At 39.9% G+C, this 20,552-nt stretch overlaps 1 protein-coding gene across 1 annotated transcript in view; it reads right to left on the reverse strand.

The window, feature by feature from the left end:
- BCKDHB (branched chain keto acid dehydrogenase E1 subunit beta) overlaps positions 1–20,552 on the reverse strand; it is an 880,450-nt gene that overhangs the window by 676,145 nt on the left and 183,753 nt on the right. The window contains exon 4 of the mRNA XM_069235622.1: positions 6,464–6,597. Within this exon, the coding sequence (XP_069091723.1) occupies positions 6,464–6,597 (134 nt within the window). The remainder of the gene's footprint in view (positions 1–6,463; positions 6,598–20,552) is intronic.

Raw genomic sequence — 20,552 nt, forward strand, 5'->3', positions numbered from 1 at the left:
ACACACCATGAGCTTTCAGTCATGAATAACCACACCTTTTAGTAAAACGTTAGAATATTTATTTCCCTATGTTAACAATGCTAAGGGCATTGAGATTAATCTTAAAATCAAATGCAACACATACAGAAACAATACTGGCTGTCCAAAGCGGTGGAAGAAACGTAATCTAATCAAAGCTTAAACAACAACACATTCTAAAGTTATGGTGAAAATCAGTAACAAAGTCAACTGCGTTGAAGTAATTACATACATTAAGTTTAGCAGAGAAATTCATCAATCATTAATCCCTATTAGCATGATTTCATTAGTGAGGATCCTTAACTAACACCAGATTAGCATCAGCATTTTGGGCTTCATGAAAAACAATTTAGTACCACAAATTTGGAAAAACACCTATCAAAACAATGCAGTTGATACCTAGAAAGGAAAAGCAAATATGCATTTTAATCAACAGTCTATTGTATTATACCTATCCTCAGTGTTGATCAGCAAGCAGAGTCAGTCTTCGTCCTCAGGACATCAGTCGATCATCAAGCCATTAGGATTCAGCCTCAAAGTTCAGAAAACGCAAAGTCTCTAAGCATTAAAGTTAAGCACGCCTCGTCAAGACGGGCAAGAAATAAAAAAACCTTTAGGTCAGGAAGAAAATGGGCAATGACGGTCTCTCCTCTCAGTGTAGTATCGTTATATTAAAACTACTTCCCAAATCCCTATTGGCCAGTTAAACGCATGTTCACATTTTGTCCAATAAAACTAAAACTCCAAATCTATGAATTCTACTATTACTCCATTCACATGTCGTTGATTGGTTTGTCCTGCAATGTCCTCATCATCCGGCTTGTCAAGTAACAATATTGTTGCAGCTTCTACTCCAGTCAGTATCTCAATTGTTCTTCTCCTGAGAAAGTCAGTCTCACACACATTACACATAAAATGTTGCATTCACACGAACATCATCTTCTAGCAATCAGTTTTCACGAGAAAGCTTCCGTTATGAGCACATTTAAACAATACAATAGAAACCACAGTTTAACTCTCTAGGACAGCCATTTTATTAAACGTTAAGAAATACAGCTTCTACATGAGGCCTGGCAAGTAGGCCAAGACATTCGCTAATTTAAGGCCTACAATTAATAGGACTACATAATACATAACCCGTAATATAATGTATTACTACATTAGTCAAACATACATTCAACATTTCATATTAAATCATTGATTTGTACATTTCGTTAACATTGGTGGCCACTCTTCATGATCACATTTTCAAATGCGTTCATTATATTTCTACGTTATTATATTTTCTACATAAACTTATTTTTCAGAATGCACAAACGCAATCATTTTTTTTAATTGAAACACCTGTGCTAGCACCAATCTTCCAAAATCAGCAGTGCTGGAGGAGAGGAGGAACTCCCCTCACCCCTTTCCCTCCCCCTGCAACAAGTCTCTGACCTCTATGTCTTTACAGGACAGTATTTCCATGATGGCAGATACTATAAGTGATGAGGTGTTGCTATCTCATTGTTCACACGCGGCAGGAGAGGGACAGGGGAATACTTGTGGTGATAGTAGGTTACTGAGACTAGGACAGGAGGGAAATGTTGGTCTTAATTCAAACGTGGTCACGTTAACCCAAGAAAATGAGAAGAACAAGGAATGGTGCCGTTAGCCATCTCACAGAAAGCACTGACCCCTAGCGTCCATTCATGTACTCTAAAATTCGTCAAATTGTTTTGTGCACTTTATGATCACTCATACCTGAATCGTCAGGCTGTATTAAATGTCTTTAGTGTATATCATCTTCGGCCCATTTGGCCTTAGGATATTGCTTTGGTTCAGTTAATGTCTTGTGTCTAAGAAGGCCATGTTTTTCATGAGTTCACTGTACATTTTCCCTCAGAATTGATCTTCCCCACTTCTGAAACTGTGTGTTCTTTTATGAGCTGAGCATAGATAGCCTCCAAATATCTTTGCGACCAATGTGAATAGTGGGCCTTGTATCTCTCTCAATACCCATTTCCAACAGCACTCTTCTAGACCTTCTCAGATTTTGTCGCCTGAGAAGTTAAAGTCCCTTGTGGCCAATTTGACAGTTGTTAAACTGAATGACCTAAGATAAATAAAGAGGAAAGTAAAGTATGTGGCTAGTAAGGACCTTGTGCTGAGTACCTAATGTGCTTGTCAGCAATCGTTCCTATTAGGACCTTGTGGTAGTTATGTAGCTAGAATGTGGCTGGTCAGCAGGCATTGTTGTCACTGGATAATTTCAGTTTTGGTTTGATGATGCATTAATTATTTATTTACAATAAACTTGGGTAAAAAATGATTTTGATGTAGATAATTATCTAGCTTATTGTTGCCCAGCCATCCCTTCAATCAGGCCATCCAAGTAGGGTGTTATCCATTTTGTTAAGATCTTCTTTGGCTGCAAAAACCCACAATTGTTAGCCACATTACCAAATGCCATTGTTGTTTATTGCTCTTATATTGGATCAGACGACTTATGGTATACATTTTAACTGTGTAATGTTTACTGTGGTTCTGCCATTAATTTTTCTTTATTGTTGTCAGCTCTCCAAAGGGTCTCATGAAGTCTACTGGTTAAGTATCCAAAATAAATTTTAATTGTGTCTGGAGATGCAATATGAGAATCACGAATTTAGCATCAAGGACTCTTGCAATTAGATGCTCTGTGGAGTCTTACACCCCCATTTTTTCCAAATAAGTGTTGTGCTAGCTCTCTTCAATTGCTAGCTTGCATTTTGGAGTTAAATCTGCTGTGAGAAACGGACAATTCGATCAATCGATTATTCATAATTTCACTTTGCAAAGACGCTTGCAGCACTCTGATCACATGTATGTGCAATACTGGAGTACTAATGGTATTACTAATGTGGAAATATTCCTCAATTCATAGAGCGATCATTCACAGCTTTATGCTTCACTTAATCTTAATGGGGTTAAGATAAGAGAGACTAAGGTATCTAGTTACAAATTAAGAACTTGCTCAGACAGCAGTTATGTTTTGAAATATATAGCAAGAGATATATTAAAACTGATTTTATAGAACTCTAAAACCACTTCCCAAAACAAAAACAATAGAATTGTCATTGAAGCTATTCAGATTTCATTGCAAGATACCTTGGAAACTATGTTAAATGTTCCCAGGGTGGCCCAGAACTTGTGAAATAATCCTCCTATTCTCAGATTCAGTAAATAAACTGCGCTTGAACAGCAAATCATTCAAAATAATCAAGAGCTTAAGTTTTGCTTTGACCTTCAATCAGCTGTTAATCATTGCAGTATATGGAAATTCTGGTTTTCTGCCAATCTTGATTTTACCCAGGATGAAATCACTAATGTTGTTTTCGAATTTATCTATAGTTAAGCATGGACCAGATGGTATTCTAGCCTGCCTTGCCAAAGCAGATCCTTTCTTATAGGCCAGAATGAAAAATGTCGTAGCAATCATAACAGAAAGCTTCAGGTCTATTAAGGACACAAAGGCGACGATTATGCTCAAACCTCCTTTGCTTTTATTCAACAGCAGCAATTTCATCAGATTTAATGAACAACTACAATTTCCAAAAGTCAATGGGAGTACGTTAAAATAAACAAACATCATAATCACAGTATCAGTCCAGCCAATCAGGAATCAACGTTCCTCGCATAGTCCTGTCACTACTGCCTCTTTCTTCACTTCTGTTTGGGGTTATACACGTGTGTCTTTTGAACACCTACGTGGCCAACATCAATGGTGTGGCTCACGACTGTTGTGTGGTCTTCCACCTGCTCGATGGTGCTGAGATCAGTGTTTTCTTGGGGTGCTGCACGCAATTTCAGCTCCTTGGAGACTCAGGACCGGAGCCGCACTCCACACTCCCAGACCTGAGCCTTGTCACCTGGAGAGAGATGACACGATCCAAATAGGATCAGTACAGGCGCTCTCTACCTGCTTATTTTATTAACGCCCTCCTGCTTGGGTCGGTAGTGTGTGTATTGTGATGACCTTGGGGCCTGTATTACATTTTGTAGGCTGCACGGGCCTGTATTTTAAAGTGTCATCTTTGTGTATCTTTAAAATGTGTACTGTATTTATGTCTTTTTATCTAGGTGTGATCTCAAGTGTCTTCCGTGGGAGCACTTTAATGACTAAATTAATAAAATACACACCTCTTTCATCCATCCTCATCCTGTCTGCAAGGCTCCAGAGAAAAAAAATAAAACATTATGAGATTCTGACTTTACACTTTTACCTGTGCTTTGAATGGCACCCCCATTAAAGGGGGTACTAGTGGAAATAAGAAATGGTTCTCTCTACTGATCACTTTAGTGGTGTACCATTTGAAGAATTAAATTGTTAGAAAGGGGGTTTCTGGTTGGCCAGGGTATGTACGTCAGCCAGGCAGAACCCACCACTCTAGTCAGGGTAAGTCAGATACAAACCCTAAATTAACCTGCACCCACCCTCTGGTAGCTTGGTGCAGGGCAGTCAGGCTTAACTTAAGAGGCAATGTGTAAAGTATTTGTGTGATACAGAAAGTACAGTAACTGAATGAAAACACCACAAAAAGGAACTCCACACAGGGTTAGAAACAGAGAAAATGTATCCGGCTATAACAGGACAAAAATGATACAGATCTAATCACTGGATCAAGAGCTATGTGGGTTTAAAGTTACTAGGTCAAGCTCATAAAGAATCACAGTGCTCATAGAATACAGTGTCTTTCCTTTAGGGGAAATACAGTAATGCTCTTACTGACAAATGCTGCAGGGGCCCATGGCCTTGTGGTTCTCGTTGTGGTCCTGTGACTGGGGGGAATTGAGTCTCCAGGTCCCGGAGCAAGCAAGCTCAAGGAACACTCAGGGGGCCATGTGAGGGCCTAACGGGCGGGACTGCCCTCGAGGTGAGATGCGTGTAGAGGTGGCCTTGGGCATGGGGAAGTTCAAGTATATGGATTTCTATAATCACAGTGCTCATCTGTGAAGCACCTCCGTTTATCATCTATGGATCTAGACTCATCATTCATTAGGGTTTTACAAATGATTCAAGCAATGTAGGCTCCACTCAAATAATTAGACTACAGATATTGACTCCTTGATTCTTCCACCTTGCAAACTTCCCTCCAAAGATGCATTTCAGTCAAGCTCCAGACCAACATAACTGTATAGAAAACACTCAGTGATCAGTAACCTTACAGCATTAACGGCCTGATTTAGATTTCGGCAGAGGGGTTACACTCAATCACAACAGTGACAGATATCCAGTCAGCCGGAATCTAAATACCATTGTTTTCTATGGCATTTAGATTTCAGCAGATGGGATACCCTTCACTTTTGCGACTGAGTAATCCCTCAGCGGAGATCTAAATCAGGCCCTAAGTTTCCATACTATTTGATATTATATCTTCTAGAGGTCCTGTGTTGTTTGAGAGCATACTACAAACGTCTCTATTTCACCTACTATATATGTTAAAAGGTCTCTCAACATCATGCTATCAAACAACCCCTTAGGGCTACTCCTTTGGTATTGCCCAGCTTACGAACTACAATTATATCATACGATGTTTCAAAAACGACTTGCTATTCTAACTGAAACCTTCATGCCCATAATATCGCTGATGACTTTCCTGCACATGAGTCTTTAAGGTTCATTCAAATTGTCATCTGGTACAATAAAGGATGCATGTATCACCTGATCTATTCCACTGATGACCAACTTGGCCTATCAGGTTGCGGTTGGAGTCGCTTTCTTAAGGATAATAATTTCATTATGGTATTTTCAAAGGAAATTAACAAGGCCGCATTGTCAGGCCTCCATAAACTGCAATCGTGAAAGTTAAGCATAGTAGAGACAGAACAACCATCAAAGGTTTTTTTGTATTATAAAATGGTTACAGAGGTAACAGAATGAATAATGGTGCATACTCCCCTTCGTTTGATCGGACATATTGCATGCAGCAACAAATCAAACTTATTTTCCAAATACTTCAAACACAAAACTTGTTCCAGCATCCCTTCTTCACAATGTATTTCAAGACATTGTGTTATGATACATCCCGAAAATCATGCTTTGTCTTTATGGATCATTACCCACAAGCCCTAAAACACAGCAGAATGATTCCCAAACACTCTGAAGCTTTACCATACTATTTTCTGACCTGGCCCATACAACACATCATCCGCGTAAGAAAATGGGACAGGATGTCAGTCTAATCACGGGGCTTCTGAACTCTGGGTTTCAGACATTCATTCAAGCGATAGTAAACAACATTAGAGTCAAAGTCTACCACCGCCACAAACGTTTATCTATCTAGTTATGCATTGTTTGTACTCCCTCAGTCATGGGCACATTAAATTAATACCATTATATCACAGTTCGAAATGCGAATGATTTTTTTTAAGCTTGGTCTGTTTTAAGGACTGCAACAGCTACGCAAGTCTCATGAAAAACACTAACCTGATCAAATGCTGGAAAGATATAATCTGCAAACTGAATTTCTGCAATAGATGTAGCACCAGCAGCAGCAACACCAATTCCAAATCCCACAATTCCTTGTTCACATAATGGAGTATTGAAAACTCTATCTTTACCTGGAAAATAAAACACAACATTTTAGAATTGCAAACACAACACACTTTGCATTTTCTATGCTTATTCTAATACATACTCTATGCTAATAGTAATGATGCATACCGAGTGATAAAATTGGCAGGAAGAAATGTTCAAATGAAGAAACATCTCTAAATAGTTAGGCACTTTTCCACAAAGCAACACATTATTTATAATCATATAGCTATTTCCAATTTTGAGGTTCCCGTGGCCTTCAAATCTTGACCTGCCTGTCTGTCATAATAAACCCAAGTTTAGGCAGGCAAGAAGAGTGATTTAATTTTAGCAGATATGTGCTGCAACTGGACTGCCAATCATGTCCCATTTGGAAGGCAGCTGTAGAAAGGACTCCAACTAAGCCTTGGCAGTGGAACAATATGTGCTTTGCCTCTCCCAATGCAGATTTAGCTATATAATGATGTGGCATCCTCCTGATGTGGCATTTAAGACTGTCTTAAATGGACTAAAATTCAGCAGGGTCTATGGAAATTGGTTTCTTCGTATAATCCAGTGGCGGCTCCTCTGTAATGGCAAAGGAGCGTCACCCCCCAGCTCAGAGTCAGTCAGCGAAACTGATGAAAAAATGATAATAAAACAATATATCATTTTATTTTTCACTGACTGAGCCATGTAATAAATTACTGAGTGGGGCCGGAACATGGCAGGAAGGAGGAGTGATGGGCACTGTAAGTGTGCATATAGGCTTAGCTGGCCGTCTTAGGAAGGCACAAACCGACATGCGCACTTAAATTTCTCCAACCCACCTGTGTTGCACAGCCGGGTGGAGAAGTGACAAAGGCTCCCTGTGCTTGAACGAGCGTCAGACCAGCCATCATAGGCCAATCCCAGCGCATTCCACACAATGCTTAATATAGCATGAGGGCAGCATCTGGATTAGGTTGGGAACCTGTGCTTTGTGCCCCAGTGACTGCCGGGGAAAGAGGAGCACCGAGGTGGCAGGCAGCATCAGTGACATACATTTTTTTCTAAATTATTATTTCCCTAACGCCCCACCCCACCACTTTAGATTTTGCAGCAGCTGCCACAGATATAATTTATAAATTGTAGAGCACTCAAAACTAAAAAGTAATTAGGGGAGCCCACACCACCCAGTCAGCGATGTGCCAGGCATCGATATCACGTTAGCTGATAGCTGTACATAACCTTCAAGAAAATCTGACGACTGCAATAGATATTTGTGGAGGCAAACACTTCAATGTGGCAGAGCTTGACATGGCCGGGCAAGCTACAAGCCCTTGCTTTTCCCATAGCTGTAGTTCAGCAGGGAAGTCTTTTTAACCCTGCTCGCAAGTCCTTTTTACCAAGCAGTGCCTAATTTGGCAGGCAGAAGGTTATCATGTGAAAATTACCAATAGAACAGAACTTTATCACAGTTCCTTTCGAGTAAAGATGTAATCTGACAGTACTTGATCAAATGTATGAACCAAAAGCCAGGGCTAAAAAATACCCTTGTTCAGACCTTTGCTGAACCAAAGATCCTGAGATGATTTAGAAAAAGCCTTATCTTTTCAAAAGGAAACCACAGATGCTGTACCCAAAACTGAGCCCTAAAGACCCCTTAATACTCCTATATAATACCCATCTGTGAGCCCTCAAAACGTCTCACTAATCCTATACACAACATCCCTGAACCATAGAAACTCTGCACTGCCCCCTTACACACAATCTCATCCCTGAATCCTAAAGACTCCATACTACCCCTAAAACGTACCCACTGCAGAACCCTAAAACTCCGTTCTACACTTATTAAGCAAACATCAATAAACCCCAAAGATTCCATACTAACAAATATTCCTGATCCTAAAAAGGTCTTATTTCCCAAAACACTGCCCATCCCTGAAACCTAAAAACCCCTTACCTCTAAAGCCCCTAAAAATTGTAAACCCATATATTATTTTTAAAATCTAAAAATAAATTCACAGTTATAAATATTAAAAAATTCTATAATTAATCCATTATACTTTACATATGAATTCCATTAAAGGTAATTAGAAACAAATACATTATTTTTTAACTGTAAAACTATTTAATTTAAATTAACATAAATACACTAGTACAAATAAAAGAAAAAAACTTTAATAGTATATGTGAGAGGGGGCTGAATGAAATATGCTACTGAGTAACAAACTGCCATCTCTGTTGGATAATGTCATCAGTGATGTGAACAATGAGGTCATCAGTGTTGTCAACAAAAGATGTCCTTTCCCTTGTCATGAATTATGTAATATATGTGGTTATAAGCAGTGCAAGGAGGAGGTGCAAGTCATAGTTAGCTCAGTAAATTATAACTGTTGAATTTCCATGGTTCTTTGATTCCTAAAGGTTAGTTTTTATATTATTATTATTACACCTAAATTTAACGTCACTTTAACTTTTGTGTTTTTTTTGTGAATTTCTATTTTTCATATTCACACAATTCCCTCACAGAGCATATCTTTAGGCCGCGCATGGCGTGTGGTTGGCTAGTGGTCCTGACCCACAATCAGGCCGTGTGCCTAACTCCCTACTGGCAGTCAACCCCACCACACAAAGCCTCAGCCAATCTACAATGCCGGCCAACCCTTTTTACGGCCGTGCACGGCATGCAATTGTTTGCAGAGCTTGGCCACAGGCGAGGCCATGGGCCAAACTCCACCTTGTCACAGCCTTTGGCCGTGCATCTGCCCTTGTGCCCAATTCCCTGCGGATGCCCAACCCCCCACAGATCACCACCACACATTTTTATGGTAGTTTTTTTATACTTTTTTCTTGCAGTACTGCTGTACTCTCATTGTTATGCAAGACTATGCATCCTTCACTTGCTGAAGTGGGTGCTCTCCTGGTACCACGGCTAAAACAGGAGTCTTGCAGTACTTTGCTAGGGCCACATTATGTCCCACTAGAGTACCGCACGACCCACAGCACAAACATTATTGTTGTTTGCTTTCTAGCCCCTTTGTGAACCCTCTGGATGCCCCCCAGAAGTGCACGGGGTAAGGATCCCTCTACCATGCACCCTTATATGTGTTTTTAATTTTTAACTTAGGACACGTGACCCAGTCTACAAGTCTGAGTGGTCAGCAGAACATTTTCCTTCATGTTGCGGCAGCCAATTCAATAGCTCTGGTTTGAAATTTTATGGAACTGTGGGTATCCTGTGGGATCAACAGCTCAGATATTGCTATCATTTAAATGCATATATCAAAAAACAAGTCTAAATAGATTTACACCAAACAACGAAAAGCAAGCTCTACGAGTAAAGTTCTAATTTCTGCAAAATTTGGTGTTAATTTGTTTAGATGTTTTTTCTGCATTGCTTCACAAAATTTTCTATTGGAATTGCCATAGGAAAGTAACGTTATGGGATTCCCCCTCCCCACCCTTATCTCTGCCCCTGCTTGACATATCACGCTTAAACTTCCCAGTTTTTTGAAGATTTGTCAACTGACACCAATGTTATTAGCTTATTATAACATAATGTTATTATAATGTTAAAAACGCCCTGTAGACACTATGACCCAACTGTAACTTCACAGTGGTGTGTATATATACATACATATATGTATGCACAGGCCTGCATAACCGATGCCGCCAACGTATGCAGGCCAACCGCCATACTCAACACTGACAACAGAAATCAAGTCCCCATGTGGTGGCTGGCCAAATGAGAACCCCCAAACATCCCCAACACCCATGCCAAGAACCTCGAGATCATCAAGAACAAACTGGACAAGACCTCACAAGTCAACTCCGAAGCATCCTGCTTCCATATCCTGGAGACGCCGGGAAAAGTCTTCAAATGGCTCCCAAGCAACACCTGCAAAACTGGTGCACACACATTCTTGCAACTAGCAAGATGGACTATAGGAACACCATCTACGCCGGAATCATCAATAATCTCTCCAGAAGAAAGATATAGACCATTCAGAACACAGAATTCAGAATACCTCCCAACCTTCATTGCAGCACTTGCATCACGCCGCACCTCAAGGAGCTCCAGATACACAGGTGCACACAGTTCAAACTCCTCCCACACATCTTAAGAGCTCAACACGGCACTCCCCTGCATAGCTTAATGGCTGCATCTCCTTTCACAAACATTCCAGACACCTCCTCTTGGCAGGACTCCTCTCACACACATCCCATGCAGAACAAGTTACGGAGGTCACGGCTTCTCCACCCTCGCTCCTAAAGCATGGACTAACTTTCAGTTACACAACAGGGCCTCCTCCTCACTCCTTAGTTCTACAAGAAGTTGAATATCTGGCTTTTCAAATAGCTCCCTGCCAGCAGCGAGGCTAGACTCACCTACTGAGCGCCAGGATACCCTGCCGGGTGATAGCACGCTCTACAAATGTCCATACTATAACATATATACTGTTAAGGTTAAGTTACTTAGAACTGTTAAAAAGTCACTCGCCTGCAAAGTAAAGACTTGCAAAGTAAAAGACTAAAAACATAGCTACAATGTAAGGATGTCTGATGTAGAGCCTACAAAGTAAACGTATCAAGAGCAAGCATTACATTGGCACACTGACAGCACCATTCCCTACCAGGAAGGAGTGCCACACATGAATTTCCCTCTGGATTTAGGCCCCTCCGCCCAGTTTCCATTTGTTGTGCACAGCAGGTCTCACTAATGTCAAATCTCCTCCTGGGAAGTTCCTTTAGGGAGCTCTTTCAAGGATCTGACAATGTAATGAAAGGTAAGTCAAGGTAATTGCACTGCCTGAGCCCTGCCAGGTCTCCTCAAAGAAATCTCCCAAGCAGGAGAATATGCCAGCACTGAGACCTGGGGTGCAAGCAGATTGAAGGTGGGGTACTAAACCTAGAGGAGAACCTGTGGGTGACCTACTTGCCTGTTGCAACGATGAGTCCCCTCCCACAGTCCCACTTCATCCTAGAATCTACATCACCCATTATAGAACACTCATCATCCAGTCCTATCAAAGCTTAGATTCAACCTAAAGTAAACAAGAAATACACAAATACTAAATATTCACACACTACACATGCCCAGTTCTCAAAGTTCACCTCCCCCAGAGGGGGCTACTGGATGATGTGAACTACAATAACTGAGGAAATCATGCGCAGTCCAGTCATTCTGCCTCCGTTTTGCTATGTAAATTCAGAAGTGGCAGGCGGGTGCAGATTCAGCTAAAAAGGTTCTTTTGCACAAGAATCAGCATCTGCTTAAAGGAGAATGAAAAAAAACTTCCTACCCTAGTAATGATCCTCTTCTCCCACCCATTGCTTAATCGCCCTCAAATTACTAGCCACAGTGGCAGAAAGTGTCACTGTTAAATTCAGTTAAACTGGCTTTTTAGAAGGTCTTCAAAATCTATTTGGACCAATCATTTAAAATAAGAGAAAAATGTTTTGAAAATATTGCAGAACAAGTACTTGACCTATCACAACTTCTGTTCATTTAGACCTCCTTGAGTTCTACAGAAGATATTTTTTGTATTATACAAATGATTCACCAATGAACACTTTTGCATCAATATTGTTTACAATTTCAAATGTGTATTCAGCACACAGTAGACTGCAGGTCGGGTCATTCAAACAGGCTAGTTTTAGGCCAGTCTCTAAGAGATGCCTTAAGTCAACACGTGTCCTTAGTCTTCAAACATGGAGAACTTCCCACCCTGCGCAGAGGTTCACATGGTGTACCTGGATGGTTTCACCCAAGTGGCACCATGCCACACAGCCCACATAATGAAACTTCTGTCATGATTCTCTGTCAAAAGCAGTAGGAAAGAGGACCTCTTGTGCCTCCACTGACAAGAATAACGCATTTCGAGTTCAACACTGAAACATTCACAGTCCACACTTTATTTGCCAAAACGTTTCTGCCAATCAAACTGGTCTAATCTTGAAAGACTAAAAAGTTATGTAAACACAATTTTATTAAATACATTGCAAACATACGTGTTCTCTTTTAATTGGCATATTTTCTCTATATTATATGCTCGTCCAGTTTCAACACCATCAAAGGTCATTTTGATGAGAGGAATGTGATTCCAACAGGAAATTAATTTTTTCACTCTTCACTTCTAGAGTGAGACATTACCAAGCAAAGGAATTCCCTCACTTAGGATCGTACAGCGCCAATGTTATCTTTCCTCAAGGACATTAGGTCATCCAAAGACTAAGACGAACAAGGTGAACAATGACATTTTATGAATTTCAATTAGTTGGCTTCTGTTAAAGATTACTTCGTGGCAACATGTTAAAAATATGCTTTTGACTAAATAAGGAAATACATGTATTGAAAAAATGAAAATAGGTCCATGTACCTTCCAGGCACTAAAATCTGGAAGACAATGAGACAATGTCCACCACAGAGAGTAGATGGAACCAATGATGACGTTACACAGGTGCTCCTTGGGTAACTCGCTAACATTTAGAGGGAATGTTAACGACTCCAAACTGGACAACAGGAAAAACAAGATAGGATGGCAAGCTTTGGTTCTATCACAACTTGTTAAGGCGTCAAAAATCAAGATGCTTCTTGGGAAATGACTCCAGGAGTACCCCTGTCTTTGCAGAGAATCAAGAACTGTCTGGTTAAGCTGACCCAGACAGAGGGCCACCAATGTATGGGAGAGAGTATAATACACAAGGTCTTCATTACCCAAGATGCCATGTCCTGCCACTATCCTTCATATCATCTGCAGGGAAACAAATCTCCAATATTAAGAGCAAAAGACTCATCCCTTTCTATAGTTTAAAAACAAATGGCCAAGAGAAAAGACATGTTAAAATAAAGAAAAGCTTAGATAAGCAAAATCCTCAAGTCTATACCCAGTAAAACTTAATGTTCTCACTAAGACGCAAAATAGCTGAAAATTTAAAAAAAAAAAACTTGTTTTAATTGCTGGCAGGGAGAGAGGGTGGGCCTTATGTAACTCTGACAGAGCATGAGTTCGATTGCAACATGGACAAAAAGTAGAAAAACAAGTGATATTGCATAAATCATGCTTTTTTTGTATTGCAGGGGTAGAGGCAACACCAATAAAGGATGTCAGGGTTGAAAGGGAAAAAACAGAGAAGCACAAACACATGCACAGAGTGCTTCAGCATAAAAGTAAAGATAAAAAGCTTTATGACACACCAACATTGACTGCATTATAGTGTTTTATTTTTTTCATACATGCAGAAATTCTGTACTGAAGCGGGCACTGCTGTATAACCTATAACATCGCTGTAGATCTATAGTCTTGGGGCCGCAAGCACAGTTCTTACCTTTGCATTTGGCCCCCAGTTTAAAACAGGCAAGCATTTATTTATGACTAAATCAACGTGAAAGAAAGCAAGTAACTAGGGTGTCCTGCACAGTTATCTTTTGGGCCCGTTCATTTTTAAAGACATTCAGCAACAAACGTGTAAAATATGAAAAAGTCTCTTCAAAACTTCCAAAAATGTATTTTATTCACATGCAGAACTGTTTCATCTTAGTAGTAGTAAATCAGACTAAATCAATGCAAGTGTATTTTTTTTAAGGAATTGTTTTTAAACATGAATTTTTAAACATTCATGCTTCCACCCACCCGACAATGGCAACTGTGAACTTAGAGGCAAGTCAGTTATGTGCACACTTCGGTTAGCCTGGGATACTATTCTACATGGACATTTTAGTAAAATCAAATGTAGGAGAATTTTTCGTACAGTGCACATTCTGAAGGTTTGTATTTCAAGACCGTACTATATGTAATACATATATGTAAGAACAAGCACTGACAAAGCCAGTAGTTTTCACCTAGGCAAAATCTATTGCCTTTGTCTGTGTTTTTGTACATGTTTCAGATGACTATAAGAAAGATGTGAAGTATTGGAAAGAGCTGCTGACTTAAGGATCCGGGTTCAAGTCTCTGCATCAGCTCAACATCCTGGGATTCTGGCCAAATCATGGAATCTTTCCCAGTGCCACAAAACAGTGTCTTTTAGCAAAATAACTGGTCCTCCTATAAAGCGCTGAAATTCTTTTTAGAACTTTTAACCGCGTTTTATAGAAGCTGCCTGTACTTTGAAAAAAGGTGACTCAAACTTTTAAGGTGTGACAGTATCGTAGGTGAAAAGAAGAGGAAGCCTGCAGGAGAGGAAGCCCATGAGAGGAGAGAGGAAGAGTCAGGAAGCGCAGCGGTGGAGGAAGCGGCACTTGCACTGTGCCACAGGGAGCACTGTGACGGCAGACAGTCGCTAGGGAGTGGGGAGATATCAGCCATATCTGGTTTTGAGTTGAGGGTAGTAGACATTCAAATCATGACCCCAGTGACTGCAAGGTGACTGCACGATTAGTAGTGCATAGCAATAGCCTGTGTTCAGTGGGTTTCCTAGACCTTTTGGCACCTGTGCCACTGCACCTGCTGCACCATTCAAATCATGACCCTAGTGTCTGCAAAGTAACAGCATTTGTGACTGCTTGTTTGGTTATAAAATATACCTTTGCCCCCTCTAGAAAAGGAAATTCCTATTGAAATCCAGCTTATTCTCTGAAGGACATGTAATTTGGCATTGCTTCAGGGATGAGTCAAACACAAGAAGAGGTCATGAAGCCCACATGGGCTGACAAATCAGAAGCAAGTAAATGAAAGTGACAAGGAAGCCAACCAATGCTGAGAAAGGGGCAAGCTCTAAGACCACGGCAAGCTAATAAAATGTCTTGCAAGCGACAGTGCATGTGAGGTCTCAGGCAAGACCTAAAAAAGAAAACAAACAGTCAGACAATCGACAGAACAAGTGCTAACCTATTAAAGCAAATAATATAACTAAACATTTTGATTGCACCAAGAAGAATATTAAAATTGTTCTGGATCACCTCCTATGCTGAACAGGATCGAAGACCTACAAATGTAAATGACTTGATCCCACATCATACATTTATCCACAAATGGGGCCCACAAGACTTAATATGATCACACAAGACTGATTCAGTCACACGGCTGAAGACAGACTGATCCCTGCCATGGGTAAAACGCTTTGGTCTCTTGCTTTGCCAAGATTTTACAATTCAACCAAATTTGCCAACATTGACAAGGCCATTAAGGACAATATCCTGTAAAAGGCTTTCCCCTTCAGGCCTTGAGACTATTTAGAATACTCTTTGGCCCCTTTAGAAAAGGAAATGCCCATTGAAATCCAGCTTATTCTCAGAAGCACAGATCTAAAGATTGATGGGACCCACTCTCACACAGAAGGCTACATCCTACTTATTGGAAAGATATTTCTATCAAAGGAAACTGCTGTCAATTCACCTGTCAGAGTTAGGGAGTCATTCCTTGTCACAATATAGTGAAATGCGTATGACTAAATGAATGCATTTAAATAAATAAATAAGTAACACTGGACAAATACCTAAGTGAGGAAACGTTTTAGTGAGTTGGAGCAGATCCCTATTTGTCAAAAACATAGTCAGGAGGGCATTCCATTGTTAAAGAGCTAGGATTGAGATGGCCCATCGACCCTTTCCCATCCTGTGAAAGAAAGGGACCTGATCACCCGAATGAATACCTCATGGAGTACAGAACCTAGAAAACAAGCATTTGAGAAATTCATGTAAAGTTCATCCACAGACTGGTGTTCTTAGCATATGGTTGTAAAGACAAACAATTCTCAGTTCAATTAGGAACCAGTGAAATTACTTGCGAAATGCAAAAGTACAAACACATTTTGAAACATTGTGCAAAATTTCAGCCCAAAGTTTTGGATCACGCGAATCATGGACAAACTCTCTTTGTTAAACATAGAGGAAGTTCCTATAGTTTTTATATGAATCTCAGTGTTTTCCACCATATAGGTTTCCAGCAGAGAGAAGCAGGGTCTTTCTCAGAAACTTGAGCTGGAAAAGATAAAGCTTTGGATGTCGTTAAAATACAGGTCATTAGTGTCCTGTATTTTTTACTTCAATAGGAAGGTACCCTTAAGCCTCATTTACTAGTTTAGCTTTCTTTTCAAGTCTTTAAATGATGACATTCAAATCTGATTGAATTTATATGGTATTGAGTTTAACACAACCAATGAGTGGTTGAGCCACAGATGACTGCAACTAAATGCTGTGCAGAAAGTAGACAACCAGAGAGACTGTATTGTTCAAAACTGAACCTATCAACATGTGGTTATTCTGGTTCACATGCTAGCATGACTGCATTACGTCCTCTGACAGATCCTTATAATTAGCCAGTGAAGCATAAATCATCCACGGAGCTGTGTAACTGCTGCACAGAGATAAATAACATTCTCTTATGTGCATCCAATTTATCTATCAAAATGGACGTTTGTAATCAAAAGCAACAAGAATACCAATGACGCTGGAGACACTCATCAAATTACGTGGCGTAGGAGGCTATTTAAAAAGCTAAGAAAGAGCTCAAGAATAATTCTCGACCACTTCAACTTACACCACTGATTGGATGGGACTAAAGATTTGTTGCCCAGTTTAGAAAAATGAAACCTATATAGCACACCTCAAAATTAGATTTAGCCCAGTTTAATGAAAGTGTTGAAGGATTATGGATACTAAATCTTTGCTCTAAGACCATAAAACACTTTATAAGTAAAACAAGGGTAGAGGAAAAATATATAGTCAACTGTTGTAGATGTGCTTCTCCCAATAAAGGTTGGTCTTTGTACTAAGAAGTTATAAATGGGTCTCTTTCTGAAACTCCCCTTCCAAAGAATGTACCATATGTGGAACATCAACAGTTCTCCTTCACCCTTACAGCCAAGAGTGCAATCCTGCAACCCCACAAAATTGAATATTAAAATTTCCCACATATATTTACAGAAGTAAATATAGTAATATAATCTCTACAGTGTACTAAAAAAAATCATGAAAGGCCATCAAATGTTCAGTCCCGGTAAGCTATAAGGGAGAATTGTAAAAAAATAAATAAAAAAAAATAAAAAACCACATAACCAACAGTCTATCTGATTTGGAAAATCGTAAAACATCAGCTAAAATATAAGGTGTGCCCGTGTTCCAATCCATTGCTGAGATAATTCACAAACCAGTTTCAGTATAATCAAACCCCCTTTTTTTCGCACGACCAGATGTAGTGACAATAGCTGGTGAAAAAAAAATAGAAGTAAACATTTAAATACAAATAACATTAAATAAACTTTTCAATAAAAGTAAGCCGAGACATCATGTTTCTTTGAATTTAGACCTATGATATTCCACCCAAGAATATCTAATGCAAAGTTAGAAACCCCGCTGAGGTTAGTCAGAGGAGGCTGAGAAGCAGGTATGAAAGACATGGCTGTGGGCAGTCAATCCTGACAAACCACAGAGCTCAACGGCTCAAATGGACAGAAAGTGGGAAGGATAGGATCAAATCCAGTGGCTCGGTCAGAAACTCGTAGAAGCCCCGACCTGAGGTGAGCTGGCTGAGCCAGGTGCAGAGCTGGTGGAGAGAAAAAGATTAGAGGGTAAGCACGTATAAATTGAGCAGGCATTATCAGTGCCAGGAAGGCATGTGAGCAGATTGCTAGCTTAGCTATTTCTGCTTGATCAAAGTTGACTATCTCACAATCCCCATCATAAACCTCGGGCCTCCACCTGACAAGTCAACTCGTTTCACCATCTTAACATGATTAAACAGCGACTGACTGCCATTCACCTGCCCATTACACACAAAGGGATAGCTTTGTTAACTTTCTGCTGTGTTGATTAATGAATAATGTGCTCCCATCCTTCACCTGAAGGGCGTTCAACAATACAAAACTAGTGTGTACAGCAAAAGTCTATGAAGCAGTTTACGAGGTCTGGAGCTACCGTGGAACAAGGCCTCTTAGGCCAGCCTAACGGACAATACGGGGGAGGTAGACTGGAAGGTCGGGCCATGACCTAAAGAGGTTGGATTACAAGCATTATGAACTAGTGGCCCTTGAGGCCGCCACAAGGGCTTTGGGTCACTCTATAGCATTAAAATGACTTGCCGCCATTACAAAAAGGGCCACAAACTCCATTACGACTAACTAAACAAGTATTTTGATCAGTAATATCATGAGAAGCTGATAGATAGTCTTTATGTCCAAAGCCTTATTGCTAGGTAAATCAAAATAATCCCTTAAACATTTAATGGTTGTGTCAATGTTAGAAAGTCTCTGTTGAATGGGGTCAGAAAATTCTTCAGAAGATGTTGTACATTGGCATAGATATCTGTCAACAGAGTTTCCATTTGGGCGGGCATAATGGCCCACGAATCCCCATCTGTATCCTTGATCTCTAAATTGATATGACCATTATACCTCCTGCCTACTGTCTGAGAGGCTTTTTAATTAATGGATGTGTTATTTTAGATTATTGTATATTGTTCTTACATTAATTTATCGTAAATGTATGGTTTATGTTTGTATCATTCAAATTAAAGGATGACGACTGGATGTTTGTAATCTTATTCCAACCACTTATTTATGAAAGGCAAATAGCAGTTTCATAATCCTTGAAATACTAACTTTAATTCTTGGACGCAATGCAATTCAAGATTAAGTCCTTCTTCAAAGGCTCACATACTTTAGGGTGTGGTTGTTACCTATGAGTGTGGTACCATGCAATCATTAAACTAAGTTCACCAATAGATATTTTAAATAAGAAAATGAACGTTGATATCAGTTTTGATTGATAATTAGATGAATTACTTAAATACTGATGTGTAATTAAAGTTATGCAGCTAGAGACAGAATTCACTAGGTGATTTGTGTGACCTAATGCTCACAAGGCCGAAAAAAATGAAACAAAAAAACTTGTTGGGAAGGGACTTGATCTAGAATCCATACCCAATGCTCCCAAAGAACATGTGCATCCAGTTAGCAAATTGAGAAAGCGGATGGATAGGTGAACCAAAATTAGTTTTAAAAAACTTTCGGATTTTATTTATATTAGACATCAATATTATGGCTCCATTAGACTTTCACAACATAGCTGGTGTCTGGGTACCTCCAGAAAAAAAAAAACAGAAGAAACTACCCGACTAACTCTGACCTGCAAAATAGATTACCAAAACTTGCTGAAAAACTCACTGGCTCATACATTTAGCTTGAGTGAAATTTAAATATCTCTGCCTCTTTCTATTGAACCACTGGTGGGGTGGGGGTCTGCTGCAATGCTCCGGTGTGGGCCTTAAATTGGCATTTGGCAATGGAAGACAGCATAGCTTGATACCCGGACAATATCATGCTATTTATGCCCTGACCGGCAGACACAGGACCTAGACTTCTTCAAATCCTGGGCATCTTTGGGGCAAATCTCGGTTGGTCCCTCTACAGGGTGATCACCAAGATGAAACTTGGCAATCTCAAATCCCAATATGGCGGGTCAGCTTTCAATTCCTTGGGATACACATCTCCTGAGAGCTCAACCTGACATGGAGTCTCAACCTTGGCCCTGTGACAAGGAAGAACCGGGAGGACCTCACGCGTTGAACAATCTCCGCCTTAAAACTGAGTGCGTCGGACCTTAATAAATAAACTTACAAGGGGACACGAATAGGTCGATAAACCTTTTGACTTGTTTAAGATGTTCTTACCATAGCTCCAGAACGGAAACAATAATCAATACACAATAATCAATAATCATTAATTAAAATCAGTAATCAATAGTCAATAATTGTCGCACACCATGACTTTTCAGCCATGAATAACCACACCTTTTAGTAAAGTTTATGAAGTTAATTTCCCTTATATTAACATTACTAAAGTTATGTAGATTGTTATGTTATGTTACACAATTTATAGAGCGCATGGCTACCCTCGGGTTTCCCAGCGCTACTAAACCCTAACCACAGAGGGGATGAGAATGATACGCAACGAGAAAGGAATAAGAAAAACAAACCTAGAATAACCAAGTTTTCATGGCCTTTCGAAATTCCAATTCTTGCTCCATCAGCCGAAGATTAAGGGGAAGCGAGTTCCACAATTTAGCTCCTAAAAACAT

This window comes from Pleurodeles waltl, chromosome 5 (assembly GCF_031143425.1).
Source record: "Pleurodeles waltl isolate 20211129_DDA chromosome 5, aPleWal1.hap1.20221129, whole genome shotgun sequence".
NCBI lineage: Eukaryota > Metazoa > Chordata > Amphibia > Caudata > Salamandridae > Pleurodeles > Pleurodeles waltl.